We start from the raw sequence: 27,989 nt of genomic DNA, 5'->3' as shown, positions 1-27,989 counted from the left end.
ATGACCGGCAGCCCAGACCCCAGTGCAGCTGCCCTTCAACCCCTGAGGAAGGTGAGGGGCACGGGCAGCCAGGAGGAAGGCGATGGAGCCAGGGACTCCCTGGAAGCCGCCCTGGGGCTTCGCTAGCGGACAGCAACAGCGCCTCTCACCCTGCCGGGCCCAGCATCCATACGCTGGGCGGCGGCCGCTGAGCCACAAAATGGCGGCGGCGCTCGGTCCCGCCTCACCCCGCGTCCCGGGGCGCCGGCACCCGGGCGGGGCTTTGCTCCTCGCCTCGCCTCGCCCCGCCGCGGTGCTGCCCGTCCTCGCCAGCCCTCGGCGCTGGCCAGGAGCCCCCTGCTCCCGGTGCTGCCCCGGGCTCCTCTCGGGGCATCGCCCCCTGCGCCTCGCATCGCATCGGGGCGCGGCGCATCCCCGGGGCGCGGCGGCGGGGATCAGCGGGGCAGCCGTGAGTACCGGGGCGGGCCCGGGGAGGCGGAGGGGCCGGCAGTGCCGGCAGTGCCCCTGCTGAGCCCCCTTTTCCCCGCTGAGGGGCTGAGGGAGTGGGGCCACAGTGGGGTCCGCAGCCCGCATCCGAGCCCTGCTGCCCCGTGTGCGCGGGCCGTCCCTGTCAGGTACCGCTGCGGCGGCCTCGGGGAAAAGCCAGGGTCTGGTTTCCCTTCCGTGCCTGCCCGTATGCCACCCGGCTGTTTTAAGGAAGGAAAAAAAAACCCAGAACCCAAACCGCAAACCCTAGAGGTTGAATCACTGCAAATCACGCGCGGTGCAGGAGCGTCGGAGGGGAAGCGCAGCACTTGGGTGCCCGCTGCAGCTGCCTCAGTGCCGGGCTTGGTGAGGGCGGCACATGGCTGCGCGCCCACACGAAGCGCCTCATCCCTCAGGGCCGGCATCACCGTCTGCCCCGATCCCCAGGTGCACAGCTGTGATGTGCTGCGAGGCGAGCATCCCCAAAATGGGACCTGGTGGGATGGTGGCAGCTGGCCTCGGGGTGAGGGCACCATGGCCCTTGTGGCAGGGCAAGTTAAACCCAGGGGGGTTCGTGTGGCACCAAGTCATCTGAGGCATGTGCTGGAAGATCCTCAAGGCTCAGAAGAGAGAGCTTGTGAGCTTTTGTGGCTTTTTGTTTAAATGTAACTTATCTAGAAAGCAGGCAAAAATAACTTTAAGGTTTCGTAATAAAATACATGTACTGCTTGCCATCTCTTGCTGATTTCAGGAGCCTTTCAGGACAAGCACTGACTTGGTTAGAATTCAGAGGGTGACACACGGTAAAGTTAAAGTCTGGCAGCTCTTCTGACTGCATGCCTGCTGCTTGGTCCTCTTCGGTCTGCAAGAGTTGTCCTTAGCATGCCTTTACGACAAAATGTGACCTATTTGGTAGTCCAGTTGTCACTCGCTTCCCAAGTTGCCTGTGCACTGTGGTGTTCTGGGTAACCTTACACTGAATGGAAAAAAGGTGTTGGTTTGGGGGGTTTTATTGGTATGTTTTGTAAAGTGCATGTGTATAAAATGTCAGAAATACTGGGCAGCTGTTCAGAACTTGCTCTTCTGTGTTGACAAAGGTAAAATCTGATTATTCATTAAATGTTTTTTTCAGATCTAATGATCTACTATACTGAGTTATGGAGCTGTGGTAAATGAAAGAAGCAGGGTAAGGTTTGTTTCTTTAAATAATCGGTAAAGTTGCTGTAAATATCTTTACATGATCTCATCCTGTTCATTGAATAATCTGCCCATAGCCCAGGTTCAGGCTAATTTAAAATTTTTCGGTAGGCGAGAAAGCTACTCCTCCATCCTTTTCTGCTTTCACACCTAGCTATCAATCTGCAAGAGTGAATTCACTCTGACAAGCTTTTCCTACCAGCTTTGATACCTTCCTTTTTAATTCTGCCAAACCAAGCATGGTTCTGACAAAGCTTTTCAGAGCAAGAAACAGCAAAAGGAGAGTTTTCTTAATGCTGTGTCTGTAACCACTCTGTGATCATTTGGTCAGGATGCCCTCGATCCTGGTAGTTGTATTAACTCTCAGTAGTCTGTCATTTTGTGAATGAGTGAAACAAGATACTCGGGTGCATTTTAGAGTGAATGTTAAAGGCACTATACCCAAAGAAATATAATTTGGATAGAGTATTGTTACTTTGCAGGTACTGCTGCACCAGCAAATAGACTCATTGCAAAGACATTCCCAATGCAGCAAAGTGTAGGAGACGTTGATATTGTCATCCTGATGCTAAAGACAGTACCAGCTATCCTACCTGGTGAGCCTCTGCAGTTTTCATAAGCACTCTGTGGTCTTTCTCAGATGTCCTTTTTGTCCACCAAAAGCCTGGTAACTGCGAGCGAAGTCAAACCACCATGAATCAGAAAGGAGTTTTATAGAATGGTGTCATTGGTTCTTCTCGTGAGATTTAGTGAGTGTGTAACAGAAAGACAAATCATGAGAACTGTGGTGGTTTTTTTCCTTCTCCAATATGTCTTCTCATAAGCTCCTTAGGATTGGTGGGCCTTTTTCATTTAAGACAGTATGCCCACATGAGTCCATTGTGTCGAAATGGGATCAGAATGAATGAGCAATCAATCACATAAGGCACAGAAATGCTTGAAGAAAGGGAACAGTGGCTAATGCAGGGCAAATTGCCGTGATGGTCCCCTCCATTACCGATCAGTCATCTGGTTAGTTGTGAAATATAAAGTCATATAAAAGAAGTCCCCAAACCCTCCACCCTCACTGTTTTCTTTTTCTTTTTTTTCTTTTTTCTCTGCTGCAGTAGAGCTACATCGCTTAGTAAAACTACATTACACTGAGATTAAAACGGGGGAAACTTATGGAGAATAAATTTAAGAATGCAAAAATCAAACTCAGTTTAGAGCCTAGGAAAAGGTAAGGGAAAAAGAAAGTCAGTGGAAATACTCGCAGTATGTATAGCTGGGACTGTGCTGCGAGTTTGTTGTAGCCTCAGTTTATTATGAAAGCCTCAGAAGACTTGAGTAAAATGTTAGGAGACTTTGACGTTGTTCAGATCCTTTCCCTCGAAATGTTGTTGGGAAATGCCGTTTACTTGTTTACGTGGAGAACTAAGAGTGGGCAATGGGGGTTTCATAGGAACCTCAACATGAATTGGTAAATACTGTATGAAATATTATCTGAAATGGGATTTGGGGAAAGCTAAGCTTCTATGTGCAGAGAAGGGTTTTCTTCTCTCCTCCAACTGATACTAAAACATGAAGCCTGTATTCCAGCTGACTTGCGGAAAACGGACTCCACAATCAGTAAGATTGTAAAGTAGGTATGTTTATTCAGCGTTGGGCAGCACGGGGGGTAGTCCCACCAAAGTCGTGCGCGCCTGACGCGGCAACTTGCCTTGGTTATATGCAGTAAAGAGTTACATATGCATGAAGTTTCACAATACGCCTATACATATGCATAACCTGTCCCTGCTTCATATTAAAATTAGTTCCAAGGAGTCATTTCCATAAACTCCTCCCATCTGTGCTTGCGCAGTGTATTCTGGTGGTGGTCGTCGGGGGTCGTGGGGATGAAGATTGATGACTTCCTCGTCACCACTAGCTGACCTCTTGTCTTTGCACAGACTCAGTTGCTCCTTGGCTCTTGTCCATCTGCAGGACCAGTTTCTCCCAGTTTCTTAAGATAGACTCACTCTCTTATTAGGAGACTGACCTTGGTAAGGGGCCCAAGGCTTCTTGCTTTAGTTAATTTGCACAATGCACCATAGTTAGCAAAGACACTAAGTAGCATCCTAGTTTAATGCCGTCAGCGCTCTATCTCTACTTGATAAGATTCTCCTAACTCCCTCTCTCACTTCCTTTATAAAACTGGATGTGTATAGTAGCACTGGGCTGACCTGCTTTGTTCTGTTCATTGCTATGTATGTGTGACATTCTTCCTCCTAAACACCTATAAATTAAACAGCCCTAATCTTTACAGCATCTCAGTGCAAAGGAGTATCTTTGTCTCTGACCGTTTCTGATGGTTTTTATTGATCATTTCTGTATTTCTCCAATTTTTGTTAACGTTTCTGAGTAACTGACAGGATCTAACTGTGCTAGTGTGAACGGAATGACGACACGGACTCCAAGATAGTCGAGAAATTGAGACCCTTTGTTGTCCCAATGCCAGATCTTATATAGTTTTTCCGAGCCCCTACAGGCGCTGCACGTTGCTGGCAAACATAGTTACAGACTTCTGATCGCTGCATTCCTTTTGATCACGCGTAGCCCTCTATAGGCCCGTCCCAGCCTAACAGCTCCTTCTTATTGGTTCCCACTTTCTCTTATTCTAGCCTGGTTACCACTCTATGCCTCTGAGTAACCTTCTTCTTAACCCTTAGTGCACCGCTGTATCAATCAGCTCCAGTTTGTCACCGAACGGGTCACCCATAATTCCCCCTTTTTTGTTTCTACAAGCCAAATTGTGTGCAACGAACAATTAATCATTTTTTGCAAACATTGCAATAGACATGGTGTAACTATTCTCATTGCAATAAACGCGATAAACAAAATAATCATTATCTTTTACTTTCTCAAGTACTTAAATTTCTTGCTACAGGACTACAGCATCAAGCAAGGAAAGGACAGCTGAACCACATTAAGGGTTGTGTTTTTTTTTTAAGCTACAAATTAGTTAATCAAGGAACTGACTAGGTCTATGCAGAGTTAGGTTTTAAAGTGTGCTAAAAGAACTTGAACTCTTTCATTAAGACTGTGCTTGAACAACGCACAGATTAACCCCCCATAAAGCCAAATATTCCAACTCTATACATAAGAGGGTGTTTTTTAAAAAGTTCTACACACTCTCAAAGTTATTTTAAAATTGATTTAAATGCTTTACCTTGCAGCTCTGCTATGGCACAAGACAGCACATGTGAAATTTAAGGCTAATTTTTGTGTGTATACATGTAAAAGCTGGTCTTAGAACAAGAGCTGTTGTATTTACTTAATTCTGAGTCTTTAGTGTGGATTCACATTAAAGTAGAGCTGCCACAGCAATCAACAGAATCACAGACTTCCTTCACCTGAATGATCCCATCTTCTGTGAATCCAGTCATACCAGTTTTAAACAACCTACTAAAGCAGTATATCTTAGACTTCAGCTTTCTCTGCAACTGTTTCAGAAGAAATTAATATCCACAAAACCTAGAAAAGAACCATCAACTGGTCATATTACACAAATTTGATGCACAAACCCACTCATTTTAAAACCTTCTCCCCCTCAACAACTTCTTCAGTGTAAATCAGAGCTGTTACTTGGAAACAGAGCTCTTTAGTCCCATCTGCACACATCTATCTATTTTAATGGGAAGAAAGATAGCAAATCAAATTCTGCTCATTTACTAGTTTAACAGATCTAATATTTTAATACCTCCTGGTACATTTTTTGTTTGCTGAACTTTTGGATAATGTTTTAAAGAGGGGCTCAATTCACCCTGAATGCAGGACTTGTATAGGCCAGTGTGATTTACACTTACGTGCTCAGTAAAGTTTATTGCTATAGGACAGTTATTTACGTGGGACTTACCGGAAGCACAAATTTATGATATCAACAAAAAAGTACACCACATACTGACACTGCTTTTTAGATACTCTTCAGTTTTAAAATTTTCAAACACGTTAACTTGTCTTATTTTGTTTAGGACTGAGGCTGTTCAGCAAGGTCACATAATTTGAGACTGCTGAAATACTTCAGCAATCCTTTGGTCCCAGTAGCTGTAAAACAGCCCAGTAAAAAGAAACTTCCCTACTAAAAAAAGTGTGTGTGGGGAAAGGGGGGAGAGAACTGTCACCAGAAAAGTGTCTTTTAAACACTATCTGCTACACACCGCAAAAGTCTTTGTTAGAAAATACACCTTTTCATACAAAAGACATCTTGCAAAACCATTTGATTGCCCCACGATGCCGAACGTTTGTGTGAGCTTCTCTTCTTTTCTAAATATTCTTCAGCCCAGGCACTTTCAGTCTGAGTGCCTTTGTCTCTCATACATGGAACAGCTTGTCCATGATTATCACGAGGCCACTGTCCAGCAAGGTAGGGAGCAGCAAGTGTGTCCAACGAGGAAGTCCGGCGAATAATACTGGAAAGGCTTGATGAAGGTGGTCTTAACTTGTCAGCTCTGCAGCCCAGCGAGCCGGGGCTCTTCCTCTCCGGTGAGCTCCTGCCTTGCTCCGGGGACTGCCGCTGGTGCCGGACCCTGTCCGCCGCCGTGGTGCTGCCCTCCGGCAGCAGGGAGGAGCAAGGTGAGGGCCCGCAGCCCAGCAGCGTTCGTATCCCCACTTGATGCTGCCTCCCACACTTTCTCCCCCCTTGTTCCCAAGTCTTTACATCGAACACAGCTGAGACCGTCGAGGGGACCCCTTGTTTTTGCAAAAACTTCGATAGTAGCTTTATCTTAAAGGGGTCATATTTTACACCCCTTTTTATTAACAATTGCGTTAATAATTTCACTATTGCCTCATCTTCTCCTGAGATATTGGCTCCCATTGTGAATGCCTAGCCGCTCACCTGTCCTTCAGGCGATGTCCCGGGGTTGAAGCTGCAGTCCAGCTGCGAGCTTGATTCGTTCGACTGGGTTCCCTCCGGACGCTCGTGCAGCGCTGCTCTACGCCTTATCACGTCGGGGTCACCATTTGAAGGGAATGACGACACGGACTCCAAGATAGTCGAGAAATTGAGACCCTTTGTTGCCCCAATGCCAGATCTTATATAGTTTTTCCGAGCCCCTCCAGGCGCTGCACATTGCTGGCAAACATAGTTACAGACTTCTGATCGCTGCATTCCTTTTGATCACGCGTAGCCCTCTATAGGCCCGTCCCAGCCTAACAGCTCCTTCTTATTGGTTCCCACTTTCTCTTATTCTAGCCTGGTTACCACTCTATGCCTCTGAGTAACCTTCTTCTTAACCCTTAGTGCACCGCTGTATCAATCAGCTCCAGTTTGTCATCGAACGGGTCACCCATACTAATGGAGGTTTGTCGTTGATGAATGTGAGAGAATTCAATAGAAAAAACACCACAGTAGTTTGTGTATTCTTTCATTCATTTCTTTTCCCTTTTAAGAGCCTGATAAAATTAATCTTACAAGAGTAATTAACAGTCCTGTTAATGCAGAACTTTTCGGAGTCCTACGTTTTCCTCTGAGCTGAGTCCTATTACGAGCTTTAACGGCAGGGTCTGTATACTTCTCTCATGATGCTGTGTATTGATTTCCCTTACAACCGTCATTCTGCCTTTGGAGGGCAGATAGTTTATTAGCACCGTCTTCCTCCTTTGGGATTCGTGTGAAAGCCTTGTCATTATCCATGGAAGTTACACGAGCATGTTGGCATAGTGGTGCCTTTGCTGCTGTCCTGAGTTGTGTAGCTTTGGGAAGTTCTTCAATTTGGGTTAATCGCTTTCTGCTCCTCTGTAGCTTGCTCTTCTCTCTGAAGGGTTATGCAGGCATAAAGGTCTCTTTCTTTCTCTGTGGCAGAGATTTCTTTGTCTGCTCTCCCTTTGAAAAAGCTTTTTGCTGATGGAGTGCTCTCCATGCTTTCTCATCTGCTTCGAATGTCCTTAATTTGGTGAGACAGACTGTACCAACTGCAGGAAGGTTATATTTAGGTTTTGTGCCTGGTACCTGTGAGCACTGTGCTTGATTAGTTACATTTTTTCCCCTTTGCTGTCAGGTACTACTTTAAAATTGGCTTTGTCTAGTTAGCCTGCCAGTGCTCTTCTGCTTAGACCTGCTGCAGAGCACCAGGGGTAGAGTTTCAAGCCTTGTGTTTGAGTTGCTAACAGATGATCCAAATAATGCATAGGACTCTGATTATACTGTGCCCCAAAGATGCAGAAAATCGGACACATGAGCACAGTACTCGATGCTCCAGGTTTCTCAGCATAACTCTTAAAAGGCTTTCAGTGCGCCATACAGAGGTCCGATAGCTTCATGAAGCTGGGGGAAGGGGGAACAATTCAATGGCCGGACATAAGCAGTTCTCTTGGGGTAAGGTAGACCAGGGCTTGTGGTTCCAACAGAATGTGTTGAAGATGAACCAGAAGGGGTAATCCAGCCACGGTGTGTTATTTTCGTTATTTCTATGATTCTGTAAAACTGAGGAACAACTTATCACCTGGGAAGGTGGAAATTTTTGCTCTCAGCTGTTTTCCCAGTTGGGCCAGCTCACCTTTGTGGCTGCTCCTGCCCCCAACACTTTCCCATTCCCATGACAACTTCTCATCCCCCAAATGACTTCTTACCCCCAGGTCTCACTCAGGGACCCGCCACCTGCAGCCGCTCCCCATCAGGAGCAGACATCCCCAAACCAATTGGCGGCGCGGGCAGCGGGAGAGGGCTGTGTTCAGCCCCCCCCCGCTGACCGATGCAGGAATAAGTGGGGGAATAGACCAACCCCCACCTCGCTACAGCCTCCTTTAAGGTACCTGTAGAGAGCGATAAGGTCGCCCCTGAGCCTCCTCTTCTCCAGGCTGATCAACCCCAGCTCCCTCAGCCGCTCCTCGTAAGACTTGTTCTCCAGACCCCTCACCAGCTTCGTTGCCCTTCTCTGGACTCGCTCGAGCACCTCCATGTCCTTCTTGTAGCGAGGGGCCCAAACCTGAACACAGTACTCGAGGTGCGGCCTCACCAGAGCCGAGTACAGGGGGACAATCACTTCCCTAGCCCTGCCGGCCACGCTGTTTCTGATACAAGCCAGGATGCTGTTGGCCTTCTTGGCCACCTGAGCACACCGCTGGCTCATATTCAGCCGACTGTAGGCCAATACTCCCAGGTCTTTCTCTGCCAGGCAGCTTTCCAGCCATTTCTCTCCCAGCCTGTAGCACTGTTGGGGCTGTTGTGCAGCAGCAGAGGAGCCGGCCAGCTACCAGCCCCACAGTGCCTCGCCCAGGCACAGGGAGCGCAGCCCCTCCACAGCATGACTTCCTGATTTTCTCTAAACAACCCTAGGTTTCTCATGCACGTTCTCACCGTCTCTGGCCAACTTCCACCTCCCCAGGTGATCAGTTGTTCCTCGGTTTCTTGTTGTGTCCTTATCAATGGTGGAACGCAAAAAGCAACGTAACTGTCCAAGACTCGTTTAGGAGAATTAGAAAGCAGGTATTCTTTATTAACAGCGCTGGGTATGGGGGGGATAATTCCACCCAACACGGACACCTAAGGAAGACAAGGAGTACTTGCTTATGGTACGGTGATATCCATGTTCACGCAGTTCACAAGAAAGGACAGGACTTAGGCTAATGCTTTCTCAGACCTAAGTATCATATTGTCCCTCCTACTATCGCAGGCGCAGTAACCTCTGGTGGTCGCACTTTGGGGGCTTTCTGATGAGGGCTCATAGTCTTCTTCATCTTCTACTTCTCTCCTTTCTGTTTTGCACATGCTCAGTCATCGTTTAACTGCTTCAGCACTTTTGATCTTTTACAAACTCAGCTAAATTATTTAAGTTCTACTTTGGGCACCGTGTTCCTTCATCAGCCAGGATTTTGTGGATAGAGCTGAGTCTTCTTATCACGCGAGGCCAATGCAACAACTGAGTAATTTAAACCTTTGTGGCTGCTCCCGCCCCCAACACTTTCCCATTCCCAGGACGACTTCTCATCCCCCAAATGACTTCTCACCCCCAGGTCTCACCCGGGGACCCGCCACCCGCAGCCGCTCCCCATCAGGAGCAGACATCCCCAAACCAATTGGCGGCGCGGGCAGCGGGAGAGGGCTGCGTTCAGCCCCTCCCTCCCCCCCCCCCCCACTGACCGATGCAGGAATAAGTGCAGGCAGAGGCTTTGCAGGGTGGAACAGGTGTAATTTATTCCTGGGGTAATTGTGGCTGCCACCCCCAGCCCGTCCCCAGGTGAGGCCCGGCCGCCTGCTCAGGCGGGGGGCCCGGCCTGCCGGCCCGCGTGCTCTCCGGCCCCCGGCTCCTCCTGCCTGACCCTGTGCAGCCAGGACGTGTCCCCAATGTCGTCGTCCTGCTGGGACCGTGGCAGTCTGCGCCCGGCCTGCCCCGCGTGCCAGGAGAAGCTCCTGACAAGCTCTCCTCCCATGGAGGGGCTGCGCTCCCTGCGCCGGGGCGAGACGCTGCGGGAGCGGTAGATGGAGGGGCTCCTCTGGCGCTGCTGCTGCTGCTGCTGCTGCCGCCGCCCCAGCCGTGCGTTGCGCTGGAACCTCCTGCGTGGTCGTCGGGCTAGGCGCACGATGCCGACGATGTGCCTGCGGCACAGCGGGCAGGTGTCTCTTTCGGCAGCCCAGACGTGGACGCACTCCAGGCAGAAGGTGTGCCTGCAGGGGTCGATGCGAGCCGCGTTGGACAGCGGCTCCAAGCAGATGGGGCACGCTTCCTCCCCGGGGGCCTCCTCTGGCTGCTGCTGTGGCCGCCAGCTCATGGTGCCTCTGGCCGCCGCGATGTGGAGCTGGTTGTCCTGTGGGGGAGGCTGCTCTGGTGCCAGGCGCTTAGCAGCAGCCTGGGGTCTTCAGCACCTCCCTCGCCTCGCGGGTCGCCGGCAGGACCTCGATGCCTTGCGTGTCGCCGTCTGGATCTCGACGCCTCGCGTGACACCAGCAGGACTACTGCAGATAGGAGCAGGAAGAAATCATTGTAGCAGCAAAGAGACATCAGCTTTCTAGGTTCAACCACTTGTCTAGAGTACTGTAGCAGTAACTGTTCCGTGTATGGATTGCAAACATTGCCGTTAGAATGGCAAATCTGCTTGTGATAGGTTACACGTGGCAAGACCGCGCTTAGGACAGGTGAGGCACATAGATGTCTATAGATTTGAGAACATTACCGAAGGACCTCGATGGCTCGCGCGCAACAAGAACGGCTTTGCGTGTGCCTCTAGCCACACCTCCGCCTCTCTGTCTCCTTCCAGCCTTAGGACCTCGAGCTTTCGAGCACCCCAGCTGGACTGGCCGCAGGTGCGCCGCGCAGGGCATTTATAGCCAGCCACCTTTTGTGAGGCCATAGGGTGACATCAGCAGGGTCTCGGGGTGCCCCTGATGGCAGCACTGACAGAGGTCACCTGACTGTTGCAAGAAAATGCTGATATGAGATGGCTGCTCCATGCTGACAGAAGCCAAGTAAGGAGAGCGGTATCAGGCTAATTAAGAAAAGCCATCTCGGAAGAGACCGAACCCAAGAGTGGGCCAAGGAGCGGGCCCTAAGGTATCAAGAATAAAGTGTCACTTCAAATACGTGAGACTTCCATCAAGTCAGTGCTGCCATCAGGGGCACCCCGAGACCCTGCTGATGTCACCCTATGGCCTCACAAAAGGTGGCTGGCTATAAATGCCCTGCGCGGCGCGCCTGCGGCCAGTCCAGCTGGGGTGCTCGAAAGCTCGAGGTCCTAAGGCTGGAAGGAGACAGAGAGGCGGAGGTGTGGCTAGAGGCACACGCAAAGCCGTTCTTGTTGCGCGCGAGCCATCGAGGTCCTTCGGTAATGTTCTCAAATCTATAGACATCTATGTGCCTCACCTGTCCTAAGCGCGGTCTTGCCACGTGTAACCTATCACAAGCAGATTTGCCATTCTAACGGCAATGTTTGCAATCCATACACGGAACAGTTACTGCTACAGTACTCTAGACAAGTGGTTGAACCTAGAAAGCTGATGTCTCTTTGCTGCTACAATGATTTCTTCCTGCTCCTGTCTGCAGTAGTCCTGCTGGTGTCACGCGAGGCGTCGAGATCCAGACGGCGACACGCAAGGCATCGAGGTCCTGCCGGCGACCCGCGAGGCGAGGGAGGTGCTGAAGACCCCAGGCTGCTGCTAAGCGCCTGGCACCAGAGCAGCCTCCCCCACAGGACAACCAGCTCCACATCGCGGCGGCCAGAGGCACCATGAGCTGGCGGCCACAGCAGCAGCCAGAGGAGGCCCCCGGGGAGGAAGCGTGCCCCATCTGCTTGGAGCCGCTGTCCAACGCGGCTCGCATCGACCCCTGCAGGCACACCTTCTGCCTGGAGTGCGTCCACGTCTGGGCTGCCGAAAGAGACACCTGCCCGCTGTGCCGCAGGCACATCGTCGGCATCGTGCGCCTAGCCCGACGACCACGCAGGAGGTTCCAGCGCAACGCACGGCTGGGGCGGCGGCAGCAGCAGCAGCAGCAGCAGCGCCAGAGGAGCCCCTCCATCTACCGCTCCCGCAGCGTCTCGCCCCGGCGCAGGGAGCGCAGCCCCTCCATGGGAGGAGAGCTTGTCAGGAGCTTCTCCTGGCACGCGGGGCAGGCCGGGCGCAGACTGCCACGGTCCCAGCAGGACGACGACATTGGGGACACGTCCTGGCTGCACAGGGTCAGGCAGGAGGAGCCGGGGGCCGGAGAGCACGCGGGCCGGCAGGCCGGGCCCCCCGCCTGAGCAGGCGGCCGGGCCTCACCTGGGGACGGGCTGGGGGTGGCAGCCACAATTACCCCAGGAATAAATTACACCTGTTCCACCCTGCAAAGCCTCTGCCTGCACTTATTCCTGCATCGGTCAGTGGGGGGGGGGGGGGGAGGGAGGGGCTGAACGCAGCCCTCTCCCGCTGCCCGCGCCGCCAATTGGTTTGGGGATGTCTGCTCCTGATGGGGAGCGGCTGCGGGTGGCGGGTCCCCGGGTGAGACCTGGGGGTGAGAAGTCATTTGGGGGATGAGAAGTCGTCCTGGGAATGGGAAAGTGTTGGGGGCGGGAGCAGCCACAAAGGTTTAAATTACTCAGTTGTTGCATTGGCCTCGCGTGATAAGAAGACTCAGCTCTATCCACAAAATCCTGGCTGATGAAGGAACACGGTGCCCAAAGTAGAACTTAAATAATTTAGCTGAGTTTGTAAAAGATCAAAAGTGCTGAAGCAGTTAAACGATGACTGAGCATGTGCAAAACAGAAAGGAGAGAAGTAGAAGATGAAGAAGACTATGAGCCCTCATCAGAAAGCCCCCAAAGTGCGACCACCAGAGGTTACTGCGCCTGCGATAGTAGGAGGGACAATATGATACTTAGGTCTGAGAAAGCATTAGCCTAAGTCCTGTCCTTTCTTGTGAACTGCGTGAACATGGATATCACCGTACCATAAGCAAGTACTCCTTGTCTTCCTTAGGTGTCCGTGTTGGGTGGAATTATCCCCCCCATACCCAGCGCTGTTAATAAAGAATACCTGCTTTCTAATTCTCCAAAACGAGTCTTGGACAGTTACGTTGCTTTTTGCGTTCCACCATTGATAAGGACACAACAAGAAACCGAGGAACAACTGATCACCTGGGGAGGTGGAAGTTGGCCAGAGACGGTGAGAACGTGCATGAGAAACCTAGGGTTGTTTAGAGAAAATCAGGAAGTCATGCTGTGGAGGGGCTGCGCTCCCTGTGCCTGGGCGAGGCGCTGTGGGGCTGGTAGCTGGCCGGCTCCTCTGCTGCTGCACAACAGCCCCAACAGTGCTACAGGCTGGGAGAGAAATGGCTGGAAAGCTGCCTGGCAGAGAAAGACCTGGGAGTGTTGGCTGACAGTCGGCTGAATATGAGCCAGCGGTGTGCTCAGGTGGCCAAGAAGGCCAACAGCATCCTGGCTTGTATCAGAAACAGCGTGGCCGGCAGGGCTAGGGAAGTGATTGTCCCCCTGTACTCGGCTCTGGTGAGGCCGCACCTCGAGTACTGTGTTCAGTTTTGGGCCCCTCGCTACAAGAAGGACATGGAGGTGCTCGAGCGAGTCCAGAGAAGGGCAACGAAGCTGGTGAGGGGTCTGGAGAACAAGTCTTACGAGGAGCGGCTGAGGGAGCTGGGGTTGTTCAGCCTGGAGAAGAGGAGGCTCAGGGGCGACCTTATCGCTCTCTACAGGTACCTTAAAGGAGGCTGTAGCGAGGTGGGGGTTGGTCTATTCTCCCACGTGCCTGGTGACAGGACGAGGGGGAACGGGCTAAAGTTGCGCCAGGGGAGGTTTAGGCTGGATATCAGGAAGAACTTCTTTACTGAAAGGATTGCTTGGCATTGGAAAGGGCTGCCCAGGGAAGTGGTTGAGTCACCATCCCTGGAGGTCTTTAAAAGACATTTGGATGTAGAGCTCAGTGATACGGTCTAGTGGAGGACTTGTTAGTGTTAGGTCAGAGGTTGGACTCGGTGATCTTGGAGGTCTCTTCCAACCTAGACAATTCTGTGATTCTGTGATTTTCTCCATGAAGTCCTTGCGTGCCGTAGTGAACATGGCTGCGTGAAGTCCTTTAGAGACCCTGAAAAGCCCACTGTTGTTCACTCATCTGGAGAACTTGAGGATGCACCTGTGGCTTGACTCAGAGAGAGGTGTCTGTCAATGCCATGACCAGAAGAAGCTCTGTGAGGGACACTCAAGAGTTTTTATCAATCTCAGAAAGTGCTTTCATGTGTCTACGTTACGAGTGGATTCTGTTGCTCCTGTTACGGTGCACCTCCTAAGTGGTAGAAAATACAACAAAACAAAACAACAAACCCATGTCTGTATCTCCTGTACGCAGCATTCAGGTTCACAGTGTCTGGGGGAAGTTTTCAGTTTTCGTGTTACCTGCTGGCTCTGTTAATTAAATCCGCAGAAGCTGGTGTCACATTTTGTAGCTGGCAGCTGCAGCACAGACCTGTGTTGGTGCACACCGCATCAGACATGAAGGCTGCAGTAATAGCATACAGATAGCAACCACTGGTATTATCTCCATCTAGAAGAGATGAGGTAGGAAGAAATCACGTGTGAGAACACTGGATGATATAAGCTAGCATCTCATTCAGTAATTGCTTGCATATTTCATGATTTTTTTTAATTGTATTTTCTAATTACAGAATTCTGTCTGCTGGATGAACAACAAGGAGGTTTTGAAAGAGAAAGCACAGAAGGCTCAACTTATCCCCATTCAGCACCGTTCAGAGATGCTTTGTTTCTGTATCAGCCAGATGCTGTTGATAATGGGGTGTGCTCTGGGGCTAGGAACCTCGTTCCCAGGGATGCTTCTTTAAGTGTATTGAAACAAGGTATTACCGGAAATGCTTTATGTGATTACATTACAGAGAGTTAAGCGACGAGATAGAAGGAGATAATCTGGTATGATAGTACCTAAGAAATTGTTAGTTCATTTTCATAGCCCTTATCAGGAACTCCTGGGAGAATGCACTGAAAGACTAGAAAGATTTACTTCTGCAATGGGTACGTGCAGAGGACTGTTCCCTAGGAACACACTGAATCCCTTTGCCATTAATATGATCTTAAAATATAACAGAGCTGACATAAAAACCTAATATTCTGGGTAAGCTGTGTAAAATTAGTGATGATTTATGCCTTCATACAGAAAGGGTCACGGAATGTTCTCAGTAAAGCTCCTTAGTGAAAGGTTATTTTAAGTCTCAAAAACTACAGAGGCATACCCCACTCCTCTTCCACTTACCCTCATTATTTTCTGAGAAGCTTGAGAGAGATGTTTGGTAGCAGCTAAGGCTGATGAAATTAAAATATGATTTAAGTGGAAGTTTGCAAATCGGTATAATGGGCCAGGCGCAACTTGCTTTTGATAGGGATGCAGGAGGGGCAGGATTATCACAAGAGAAATGAAAAAGGGGAAAACAAATCAAGGCCTCGGAACGCACTTCACTTTTTGTCAGTTCTGGGTAGAGTTCTTACAGCTGTTTCTGGTGATGAACATTACTTTTGTTATCTCTAAATTTCACCCCTTTTTCATGGCTGTTCAATAGACTAACTGTGACCACAACAGGTATCTGTTGTCCTGAAATAAGTTCTCTGATTACCTAGTGTAGACTTGTCTGAGAGGAATGACTATCTCTGGGTGTAGAATGAAAAAACAAAACAAAACTTTGTTTTGGTGAAAGAACAGTATGCCACTCTTTCAGTTTTTGTTTTAGCTTGACCTATCTCTGTGCCTTTTTTGCTTAAAAGACCTTTAATTAAAGGTTTGCTTTAATTAAAGGTTTCTTTTAATTAACGTGCACTTGCTTAGAGAAAAAAGCAAAGGATTTTTTTTCTCCTAAAGCAGTTTAAAGTAGGTTTACTGTTCTGTTATTTGGCTAGACAGTCATACCATTGCATCAGATACCCCCCCAAAAAATCTGCCTGTGGGTGAGCGTTTTTTTCATAAAGTAATTTGTAGATATAAAAGGCATCTTTAAAAGAGAACATGTCACTGAAGTGACATAAAGGGAGGTTTCTTTGCTCCTCTGAAAACAAGGTTAGGAAAGTTTGAATGCCCATATTTTTTGGAACGTGGAAGAGCACGTTCCAACCTTCCAGCTGACATCACTGACTTGAAAACTTACTTTCTTTTACATAAATGGCAATTTGATGTCATAAAATTCTCTGTTGTAGTATCGTAACCGAATTGTGGAAAAAGAAATGCAGTGATCTCTCATTTGCTTCTATTGTCTGTGCTGTAACGAATTCAGTGTTTGAATCGAGAAAATATTTTTGTCATGAAGTGTAATAGGTATTTTTAGGTTAGGGCTGAAGGGGTGTAATTCTTTGATCCATTTGATGAAATACGAGGACCCTGACGATTTATCGTCACAACAGGACCTTCTGATTGTGTGTGTACTCACACCATTGCCTCGGTGATTCATATCAACCCTCAGATTTAAAAAGTCGGGTTATGAGCAGAACGCTTAATTCTGCCTTACGAATGAACATCCTCTGGAGATGAACATCCAAGCAACACACTTAGCATATGGTTAATTCGGTGAACATTAACATACCGACATCTAAATACTAAAAATACTGAACACTGGATATTGATCCTTAGCAGCAGTATTTTTTTATCTCAGTATCTTCAATGATGTTTCAGTGGTTCATTAGGGAAATGCATTCGGATGTGTTCCAGCCTTTCATTATGACTTGCGCTGATGGAAATCGGGATGTCAAGATGCAGTGATACAGCCGCTTATGAAATGCATAGCAAAAATGTTAACTGTTTTTATTGGCATTTGTGTAGCACTGCTTACTTGTGCTTTTTACTGCTTTCTTGGGAAAGATCTATCATGGTTGAAGGCTCAGTTCCAGCCCTTTGCGAAGCTCCCAGAAGAAAAGCAAAGAGCTTTATATAAAAGCCTGTGTGAACTCCTGCTCCGTGAAGAAATGCTAACTGCCCTGGCGGATGTGGTAAGATAAAGAAACTTTTGCTTGCTTCCTAAAAGTAACTTCTGAATAGAGCTAGCAGTAGCTTTTGCTCAAACTTCTCTGTTTTCAAGAAGTTTTACTTTTTCTTTTGCTTCCAGTTAGATGATATCTGCACAGGAGACAAGCCAGATCTGAAGGAGCTAAAACCTGCACAACAGCAAGACCTGGTTGACTTCTTGCAGCTCTTAGGGTGCAGTAATGAGGTATTGTTGCAGAACTGTCAGCTTCAGGATGAGGAATTGGTCTCAGCTGCTCACCTCCTCATCAGTGCTGTCTCTGGTATGCTGTGAATGAAGAGAAAAGCCTTTTATTATGATTTTTTCCCCTTTTAAATGCTCCCTCAGTGCAAAACATTTATGGCTCTTTTTGATGAGCAGTTGGTGAGTTTCCTGAATGTAATGCGTTCTGTTCCTTTTTCTGCGATTTGTACACTCTGCTAGCCATTCCTGGCTAGGAATTAAAGTCAGCCCTTGATCTCTGACAGATTTTGCTTGTAAATACACTTTCCCCCAAGATAGCTCTACTTCAGTTTCTGCTGAATGTGGCCATTTCCAGTTTGACAAGCTAATTTCTGTTCTTGATGCATGCCAGAGTTGTTCTTGCCTAAATGCTGAGAATTACAAATTGGGTGTTGTCTTCTCTGGAGCAGCATACATTGTCGAGGTCCAAACTATTATTTAGCAAAAAGGAATTTAATGTAGAGACACTGCAATTAGAGGGTTGGTTTGCTGCTACTGAAAAAGGAGATAAAACACAAATGTCAAACAAATGCCATCCTCACAATCGAGGTGGCCCCACAGTGTTAATTAAAAGTCACCTGCAAAATCCAAGATAGACTCTTTCCTGGCTTTTTCTCCTCTTTCTCATACATAAAGTTTCCTGACGTTAAGATAACGAAGGGAAGGCAGGTGTGGTATTAGTGAGACGTGGCACCGTGCAGCAAATGTCACTGTGCATCCACGTGTGAGCAGTACCCAGGTAGGGAAGCTTAACTCATTTGCAGACACACAAAAGAAGGGGAAAACAGAGGCCCACCGATGTGATAATACTTGTCAGATGCTATTAACAGCAGGGCGCAGTTAATTGAGTGTGTTGCGTTATCACCTGGCTTTAGCCGTGATGGCTACTGCTGACGTCCACGCGGAACTGTAGCTGGATGGAGAATCAAAAGCTGTTTTCTGCCTGTTGCTTCTATTAGAAATTACAGCCTTTGAGTTACAGAGTTTAAGGGCACCGCAGGGATCATTTCGTCCATCTCCCTGCCCCACGGCAGAGCCAGGCCTAAATCATTCAGCCAGCCTGCAGGCTCGGGCTGAAACAGTGGGGAGGTGCCTGGGGAGGAGAAGAGAACGATGGGGAGGAGATCCCCTTTCCTACCAGCTGCCTTTCTGTCAAGGGCGGGGACAGTCAGCTTGGGGTTTGCTTGTACCCATTGCCCGTTCCACTTTATTCTGCAGTCTGGGAAGCAGGCAAAGGGCTGGATCAGCCCCTTGCAAGTGCCCAGCAGAGCACTTGTCACAGCTTCCCTCGCTGTAGAATCACTTTGGTCTCCAGCGTCCATTTCCACAAAGTGCTGTACCTGCGGGTGGCCTCAAAAATGCGGCTCGCCCGCCGCTGCTCATCAGGAGAGCCCCACAGCAGAGCTCACTGTTAGGAAAGTCCCGTCTCCAGCAGCCAGCCTTGTGCTGCATTCCCTGGAAACAATCTTTCCCTGTTCATGTCTCCTTCACAGAGCTGTCTGATTACACTCTTGTCCTGCTGCGTGCCTGCTGTGGTCTACAGGTTGTTCCGGCATTGTGTTGCTTGGTGAGTAATCAGAAAGTGGCGTGTGGGCACCAGCAGCAGTAACGACCGAGTTCTCTGCCTCCTTGTGTTTCTCATCCGATAAAGAAGGTGTCAGGCTCTGGGGCAGATCTCAGCTGTAGGCACTGCTTAGGCAAGGTCAGAGCCTGATGGTGGCAAACAATGTAGGGAATTGTTTGCAGGTGGGTACCTGTGGGAGAAGAATTCGCAGGGAGCTTTGTGCTGTTTTGTGGGAAAGGAATTCGCAGGTGGCTTCATGCTGTTTCACATGTCCCTGAGTTAGAGATAATGAGGAAAACAGCTGTAGAACCAAAAACTTGAGCAAGGACGAGATAAAGTAAATTGGCTACAGTGTTAAAGATGGGCTTTGGGCAGTACCCAATTGCTGGCTGGCTCAAGGTGCGTGTCTGAGGGTCTCTAACCAATTGTAAGACAGATTCGGGTGCATGGACAGCGTGTGGGTTACGGGGAAAGTATATGTAGTGGTGAAAAATGGCAATAAAGGTCTCCTGTTCAAGAGCCAGTAGGAGTCCGTGTTGTGCGTGCCTTCAGTTGGTGACCCCGATGTGATCAGGAAGGAGCAGCGCTGTATGAGAGTCTGAACGGAACCCAGCAGAACGGATCAAGCTCGCAGCTGGACTGCAGCTTCAACCCTGGGACATCACCTGAAGGACAGGTGAGCGGCTGGGCATTAATCATGGGAGCTATCTTTTCGGCAGGGGTAGTGGCTGTAGTGAAATTACTAAAGCAACTCCTAATAGAAAGGGGAGTAAAATATGATTCATTTAAGATAAAGCTATTATTGAAAATTTTGCGAAAACAACGGTTCCCCTCAATCGCTTCTACAGTAATTGATGTAAAAACTTGGGACCAAGTGGGGGAAAAATATGGGAAGCAGCATCCAGTGGGGATACTAATGCTGCTGAGGTGATGACTGCATGGCAGCTGGTGACAGAGACTTTAAGATCATGGCAGGCAGAAAAGAACGTACAGAACGCCGCTGCCCAGGCAATACAAGCAGCCAAACTGAGATCAGAGCCTGCAAAGTCACCAGAGCAGTGCAATTTGATAGATCTGCGGGATGACAAGGAAGAGGGCCGCGGACCGCCGCCACAGAGCCCCTCCCCGCTGACCCCCTCGGCTCCCGCCTTGCCTGCCCCCGATAATGCTGCCCTGCGGGCCTGAGCTTTCGACCTGCGGGAACGATGGGAGCTGGTGCGCTGGGAAGCGCTAAAAGATGGGGACCCGGTGGGAATGGCTTTCTCAGTGCAGGTGCAACCCAACAGTCAAAATGAATATAAAGCCTTCCAATGGGACCTAATTAAAGAGTTGAGAAAGACTGACTACATACGGATTACATGCACCATTTACTCAGTCATTGTTAGAAAACGTTATGACTGGTCACTTGCTGGTGCCGTACGATTGCCGTCAGATAGCCGCGATGATTTTAACGCCAACACAGAAATTACTGTGGGAGCAAAAACGGAAAGAAGCGTGCGAATTGGCCGCCATGCGTAACCTGGACCGGCAGCCCGGCGACCCCCTCTTGGGAGCCGGGATCCCACAGTTGATGGGGACTGAGCCGTTATTTGATCCGAGATTGCAGGCTAGGCTCGACGATGCCATCTTGCGGCAGTCCGCCTCTCTGGCCTTCCAGGCTATGTTGAAGTTGCCTGAAGTTGGAAAAGCCGAGTCATCGTTTACCAGCATTAGGCAACAAATTACCGAGCCTTATATGCAATTCATTGATAGATTGCGAGACGCTTTGGACAAACAAATTGACAACCGCGAGGCCAAAGAGGCCCTTATACTAAAACTAGCAGTGGAAAATGCAAACACAGACTGCAAGAAAATACTCCAAGCCCTGCCTGCTAATACTACGCTGGTACGAATGACAGAGGCTTGCAATCGAGTCGGATCCATAGAACATCCCACTGCCGCTTTGGCCTGAGCTTTTGCTACTGCACTTAAAACCGGGCGAAAACGGTGTTTTCGCTGTCGAGCCACGGGGCATTTTGCCACCGAATGCCCACAGCGAGGAGCTGGGGGGGAACGCGGTAACTCTGCCCCTCCCACTGTTTGCCCACGGTGCGGCACGGGATGGCACTGGGCTAGCCAGTGCCGTTCGACGCATGATGCAGAGGGACGACCTTTACAACCGTGGCAGGGAAAGGGGATGACACAAGTGTCCCGGCCCTCCTTCGTGGGCGGGCCGTCCTCGCGGAAGTCACCGCCCTGGGCGATGATGAATACCGGGCTGCGACGGCAGCCGCCCACTGCTCCAGCGGTCCCGCCCAGTACGTCACCGTGGATTCCCTCACAGCCAGAACCCGAGGAAGCGCCGGATTGGACGTCTCCACAGTAACGAGCTGCACCCTTTGGGACGCTCGAGTCCGCAGAGTACCTCTAAAGATACAGGGACCAATAGGGAAGGGATGCAGCGCCCTCTTGCTAGGGCGGTCTAGCACCACACTAACGGGTCTTTCTATACTGCCTGAAGTCATTGACGTTGATTATGAAGGCGTAATACAAGCAATGGCATGGACTCCCTCCCCACCGATGCTCATTCCCAAGGGGGCTACAGTTGCACAGTTAATACGATTTAAAGCCATAGTTCCACAAGTAGAGATATGTGACCGACACGACGCGGAGTTTGGATCAACGGGACCCCTGTCAGCTTTTTGGGCCTCGGCCATTACCATCAAGAGGCCTACGCTGACCCTAACACTTCATCACCCGCCGGCTGACCCCTCCAGCGCACAAATAACAGTATTAATGGATACCGGGGCAGATGTTACAGTAATTTCTCTTCATGATTGGCCCAAAAGTTGGCCTTTAGATTCCACCACAAAAGGCCTTGTGGGAGTCGGTGGTGTCTCCGGTACTTTTCAGAGCCGGTATATGCTTACCATTAAGACTCATGAAGGCTCGCTGTATAACGTCCGGCTGTATGCTGCTCTCATACCTGTTAGTCTCCTGGGGAGGGATGTGATGGGGCAGGGCGAGTTCACTCTGAGCTTTCTGGAAAATTTTCAATAGTGGCCATTGACGAGTGACTGCGCATGAGACTCACCTGGAGAACTGATAATCCTGTGTGGGTGAATCAATGGCCGCTTCCTGCAGAAAAGGTCACTGCTCTCCAAGAACTTGTCCAAGAACAGTTACAATTGGGACACATTACCCCCACAACCAGTCCTTGGAATTCACCCTTGTTTCTTATTAAAAAGAAAAGCGGGAAATGGCGATTACTTCACGATTTACGTCAAATAAACAATGCAGTGGAGGACATGGGAGCTCCCCAGCCCAGATTACCTTCTCCTGCTATGCTCCCTCGCAATTGGAATATCTTAATTATCGATCTAAAGGACTGCTTCTTTACTATTCCACTTCACCCTGCTGATGCTCCTCAATTCGCGTTGTCGGTCCCAAAAATCAATAAGACCGAACCAATGGATAGGTATCATTGGACTGTGCTGCCTCAAGGGATGAAAAATTCCCCAACAATTTCCCAAACATACATAGCAGAAGCGCTACGCCCCGTACACAAACGCTTCCCGCACATATACACCTATCATTATATGGACGACATATTGCTCTCCAGTCCAACAGACAACTTAACGCAGGAAGTACTGCCTGTTCTACGGCAGGAGTTCCAGACATGGGGATTACAAATCGCACCGGAGAAAATTCAAATCGAGGCGCCTTGGAAATATTTAGGCTGGAAGATACTGCAGCACAGTATTCAACCCCAAAACGTAGCCATTACAACGGAAATTCACACGCTCAATGATGTCCAGAAGCTTATAGGCAATATAAATTGGATAAGGACGCAATGCAGAATTGACAACCATACACTAGCACCCCTGTTCGAGTTGTTAAAAGGGGACACTAATATTAATGAGCCCTGCCGTCTGACTAATGAAGCCAGGGCGGCGCTACACCGTATAGAGGAGAAGATCTCTGCCCAACAATGCCAGCGGCGAGCAGAAAATTTACCCATTCAGCTCTACGTGTGCAACCAAAATCCACAACCTCTAGCTATTATTGCGCAATGTGACTCCAATGCAACAGACCCGTTGCTGCTATTAGAATGGGTGTTTCTACCCCACCAACCAAAAAAGACACTTGCCACCTGCATTGAAATGTTTTCAGGTTTGATTAGGAAGGGAAGAGAACGAATTATAGAAATGGCCGGAGAAGAGCCAAAATCCATTATCATTCCAATAGTTAAAGACTATCTTGATTGGTGCCTCCAGAATAGCTTAGAGCTACAATCAGCCCTTTCGTGTTTCAGTGGTCAACTTGATATACATCTACCATCTCATAAAATGCTTACTTTTTATAATAATGTACACGTTGAGGACAAGCCGCTATATTGATGGCACCCGGTCCAAGGACAAACAGTATTCACAGATGGGTCAGGGAGAACAGGAAAAGCTGTAGTCACATGGGAACAAGGAGGCCACTGGCAACACATCCTAGAAACAATACAGGGCTCCCCTCAGTAGAATTACATGCGGTAGTAATGGCGTTCAAACAATGGGACCAGGCTCCACTAAATATTGTCTCTGATTCACATTATGCAGTAGGAGTAGCACAACGCATTGAAAGATCTCAGATCAAACGCATCCACAACAAAGCACTATTCTTAAAATTTAAAGAGTTATTATTTCTTGTAGAGCACCGTACCCACCCTTATTGCGTGATCCACGTTAGGAGTCATACGACACTCCCGGGATTCTTTGCAGAAGAAAATGCCTGGGCCAATCAATTGACTAACATTGCATTGCAAGTCCCAGTGCCAAATACATTGTCCCAGGCTCATTTATCACATCAATTCTTCCACCTGGCTGCAAAGGCATTGTCCAAACAGTTTGCCATCCCCATAGGAGATGCTAAGCTCGTAGTACAGACCTGCCCAGATTGTCAACAATGACCAGGCCCACCGACTACAGTTAATCCTAGGGGCCTCTCTTCTCTTCAGCTTTGGCAAACTGACGTTACTCACGTTCCCCAGTTCGGGAGGCTAAAATACGTTCACGTGTCCATAGATTCTTTTTCACACACGCTCTGGGCCTCTGCGATGATGGGCGAAACAAGCTGTCACGCACAGGTGCATTTCTGTGTGGCCTTCGCCGCCCTCGGAATCCCTAAAGAAATAAAAACTGATAATGGCCCAGCTTACACAAGCCGCTCTACACGACTTTTTTTCCATTCCTGGGGCATCACTCACAAGACAGGCATCCCACACTCACCCACAGGACAAGCAATAGTAGAACATGTTCACCGCACGTTAAAGGACTTATTGGCTAAACAGAAAAAGGGGGAGACACAGGAGACCCCGCAGAATAGATTGAACAAAGTGGTATATGTCATAAATCATTTGACACTACCTTTTCAATACGTGCCACCTATAATTAAGCGTTTTAAATCAATGGAATCAGGACTAACGTCTGTTCCAACAGGAAAAGCGATGGTTATGATGAGAAATCTGGATACTGGGGGGTGGGAAGGACCATATCCCTTAATAACCTGGGGGCGAGGGTACGTTTGTGTTTCCACAGGGCAAGGACCACGATGGGTGCCAGCTCGTGGCGTGCTGCCATGGTTGGGACCATCATCCTCGTCCACCTCCGCAGCTTTGGCGCCTCCTGGGTCTCAGTCCAGCCCAGACTGTGGGTGACCAATTCGGTGGTAATCTGGAGCTGATTAATACAGCAGTGCACTAAAGGTTAGATGGGAGGAGGTTCCTGGATCTGGTGGAGCCAATGAAACCACCCATCTACGACATGTCTGGTGGGGAACCCGGCAGATAACAAAGACTGGACTGTCTACTTATGGCAAGCGCCCGCTAGAGCCACAGGAATTAGATATCCTGAGATGTGTAACAGTAACAGCATGTGTAAGGTTTAATTGCTCAAAAAAAAAAAAAACAAAAAACAAAGGTCAACGCCACACTTGCTCCTTATTGCAATGCATCTCTTTGCTGTCATTATACACATTATAATAGCATCCTTCCTTGCGCCAGGAGCCACTCTGCTCGGCTGTGGGATCGACTGTGATCGAGCTTGAATTTTAATTTACTAACAGTCTCCCTAACCCATTCTTAAATCTCAGTAACAACAATCACCTGCCCTTGGGAAACAGAAATTCCCTTTGATACCAGCAGTGCTTGGGCCTTGGCAGATTTGGAGTGGCAAATCTCTGAGGCCATTCATTAAAACAGCTGAAGGAATGGGGCAGGGTTGGCATTTGCTCTGAATTTCCTACACTCAGTGACAAAAATTACAGTAAAAACCTTTGGATGTGTAGGGACAAGGTGAATGCTGCCGTTGGCTCAGAATGAGAGTGAGTTAAGTGTAATCTGCAGCGAGAGAAGTTGGACTGGGGAAAAAGCAGTGGGAGAGATGTTTCTCCTTAAAGGGTGCTGCAGAGCAGGTCTGAGGGCTGGGTGTGAAGGCGGTATCCGTGCTGGGTGTGAGAGAAGCAGCGCTCCCTCCTCCTCTTTCCAGCTGTCAGCGCAGTGGCCGTCATGACGGAGCATTCTGAAACATGGCTGTGGGGAGGTGAGCTTTGGTGCTGGACGAGTACGTTGTACTTGTCAAAGGTAATGGTAGAGGGAATCTTGCCCTTCTACCACTCCCTTGTAAGTTCTCCAGTGGTTTCGTAAGAAAGAACCGAGCTCTGTGATGCAAAGAACAGTGCTGCTTGAAAAGCCTTTCTAATGCCTCTGTTTCTGTCTCTTTCTCTCGTAAATACAGCCTAATATCGCTTCAGCTGACGGCACCTTGGCACTGAGCAGTCCTTTGGTGGCTACTCTGACTGACAGAGGAAGATTCGATGTCGTGCAAAGGCTTTTTGCTTCATCAAGCATTAATTTGGAAATGACAGAGTCTTCTGTAAAAGTTGTCACTGCGAGAGAACCTCGCTTCTTCCCGCTCCTTCTTTATGTTGCACTGTACGGACTTCATAGTTTAGGTGGGACTGCATAGGAGCTTTGCTGAGCAGTCACTGTCCCAGCCTGTTCTTTCTTCTGTAGCTGTGTAATAGCCCTGAGGCGTGTGAGCTGGATAACTCAGTCATGTTACTAGAGGGCTCTTTTCAGAGGAATGCTCTGAAGTATTTTCCATCCTTAGGAATGAGATGGCTGCATCTTTTTCTCACTTGACTGTTCATTTAGCTCAAAATAATACTAAGAAACATTTAAAAAAAATGTCTAGATGGACTACTGCAACTGAGTGCTGAAGGCTGTCAAGCCATACAGCGCTGCCATACTGTTTAATAGCAGTGCTGTCTGCAACCTCAGGAGCTCCCCTAGAGTATTTTGGGGAGTTTTCAGTGTGTCTTAGTAGTGTGAAGCTGTGCAGTGCTCCAGGTGAAAAAGCACTGAACAAACTGTTCTACTGGTGATAGCAGACCAGCGAATGCTTGCAGGTGTTATCACGGCGTCCCTTCTTCTTGCACAGACAGTTAAAAAATAGTTATCCTTGTATTTATTTCTCCATCCAGCTGCACCAGTGCTAAACAGGTAATAGGAGTAATGATCTGGAACCCTCTGTTTCTGGGCATGACATGATTCCGAATGTAGGCAAACAGATAGTTACTTATGCATAGATTTTAATTGGAGCTCAGAAAATAAGCTGAGTCTGTTCTCTGGTTTATAGACGCATGAGATTCAGAGTTTGATTTAAGCCAATTAGATGTTTCCACTGGTTTCCAGTGAGCTTTGGGACAGGCTGATAATGAGATACGTCAAGATAATGGCAAAATATTAAACCTATTATAAGCAGGTCTACTTCATAGTTCTCCCTTGTTGCTGAAGTAAATTTCTGCCATGCTTTTTAAGTCTTCCTTAGCATCTGAGCTCAGCATTTCACTCACCAGATGTTTTCCTAAAATGGCAGAATGTAGAAGATAGCTGAGCAAAGGCAATAAAAATATGGAGCAAGCAGAAGTTGCAGAGCTGTGAACTTCCCTGTTGACCTGTTGAGTACTCTTCTTGCCTTCATTAACGTTAACCGTTTGTGTTTTCTGTTAGTTCTTGTTTTTCTAATGACTTCAGGACTGTTTCAGCGCTTGTCTTCATGGGTAGCAATTAGTTTTATTCTTTTCCTAGTGATTGTGGAGTCTGACTTCGCAAAATACATGGGGAAATTTGAAGATTTTGTTCAAGGAAGTATTGAAACTTCGTTTGGAAAGATCAGCCTGGGAGCTGGAGGGAGGGGCTATGTGGAAAGCCAGTCCTCCTTTGGAAACCTGAGGAAGCAGGAGATTGACTTGCAGCAGCTTATGAAAGACGTCAAGGACAGGTATGCTTCAAGTGTGGGCATTGCAATGGCCAAGAAAGATTTATTCTGGGATAAATGTGTGAACCAGACGTGCAAAATTAGTATGCATCTAGTGTCAAAAAAATAACATCAGTCAAGATTTAGAATCTTGTTTCTAAGAGTAGATGGAGTGCTACGGAAGAATATACTAGAATAATTTGTATTTAGAACAGTAAGCTTTCACTTGGTTTTCTGGAGTGTTACCTGCTCTGTTCAAATAAATAATCTTCCTGTAGCAAATGAGATTTACTTCAACGTATTTTGGGGTTATAATCCTGCATGCAACTAAATACTTACAATTATTTTCTACACTCAGAAGTATATATAACTGTATATATAACTGTAAATAAGTTGCTTGTTAAAATACATTTATCTGGTGTAAGGACCTGAAAGATGCCACTGAATTGCTCGCGTGCTAGACTTGGAAACAGGCTGAGACGCTGACATCTGATGAAGAAGATATTCATATACACAGTCCCACGGGACTGTTAAGAGGGTGTGGCAGTGACATAGTCCAGTTTAACGTGTGTGTGTGCCTTCATGCAAGGAGCTAGTTCTTGGCTCATGGAATAGATGCTCAGAGCTTATTTAAAGCTTGTGACGCAAATGGTGTGATTGATAGAGAGTGAGTCTGGCTTTTGTTGGGTCACTGAAAGCGATGAGGATAGCAGAATTTTAATTTTATTTATTTTTTTCTTCAGCATAACTCTGAGGCTTACTGGAAATTGTGGCAGTTCCTTACAAATAAAATTCTAGTTA

The 27,989-nt window shown here is 48.4% G+C and overlaps 3 protein-coding genes across 5 annotated transcripts; 2 read left to right on the top strand and 1 right to left on the bottom strand.

The window, feature by feature from the left end:
- Nucleotides 1-27,926, top strand: LOC121066680 (gasdermin-E-like). The gene is made up of 8 exons (XM_040550419.1): nucleotides 1-51; nucleotides 6,048-6,252; nucleotides 14,766-14,954; nucleotides 16,955-17,082; nucleotides 17,199-17,379; nucleotides 18,833-18,906; nucleotides 25,665-27,212; nucleotides 27,614-27,926. Exons 1-7 carry the CDS (start codon nucleotides 1-3, stop codon nucleotides 25,893-25,895), a joined length of 1,059 nt encoding a protein of 352 aa, XP_040406353.1. The 3' UTR covers nucleotides 25,896-27,212; nucleotides 27,614-27,926.
- On the bottom strand, nucleotides 9,814-10,901 carry LOC121064450 (E3 ubiquitin protein ligase DRIP2-like). Of its 2 annotated transcripts, none has more exons than XM_040546010.1 (2): nucleotides 10,792-10,901; nucleotides 9,814-10,573 (listed from the first exon to the last, which is right to left on the bottom strand). In XM_040546010.1, exon 2 carries the CDS (start codon nucleotides 10,387-10,389, stop codon nucleotides 9,877-9,879), a length of 513 nt encoding a protein of 170 aa, XP_040401944.1. In that variant the 5' UTR covers nucleotides 10,390-10,573; nucleotides 10,792-10,901; the 3' UTR covers nucleotides 9,814-9,876. The 2 variants fall into 2 exon arrangements, with proteins under 2 accessions (XP_040401944.1, XP_040401945.1); XM_040546011.1 differs by having other exon boundaries at nucleotides 9,814-10,570.
- On the top strand, nucleotides 11,319-12,417 carry LOC121064449 (E3 ubiquitin protein ligase DRIP2-like). 2 transcript variants are annotated; one of them, XM_040546009.1, is made up of 2 exons: nucleotides 11,319-11,439; nucleotides 11,661-12,417. In XM_040546009.1, exon 2 carries the CDS (start codon nucleotides 11,842-11,844, stop codon nucleotides 12,352-12,354), a length of 513 nt encoding a protein of 170 aa, XP_040401943.1. In that variant the 5' UTR covers nucleotides 11,319-11,439; nucleotides 11,661-11,841; the 3' UTR covers nucleotides 12,355-12,417. The 2 variants fall into 2 exon arrangements, with proteins under 2 accessions (XP_040401943.1, XP_040401942.1); XM_040546008.1 differs by having other exon boundaries at nucleotides 11,322-11,439; nucleotides 11,658-12,417.
- Nucleotides 27,927-27,989: the final 63 nt, after the last annotated feature.

Source organism: Cygnus olor, chromosome 2 (genome assembly GCF_009769625.2).
Source record: "Cygnus olor isolate bCygOlo1 chromosome 2, bCygOlo1.pri.v2, whole genome shotgun sequence".
NCBI lineage: Eukaryota > Metazoa > Chordata > Aves > Anseriformes > Anatidae > Cygnus > Cygnus olor.
This window is presented reverse-complemented; position numbering and strand designations above follow the sequence as displayed.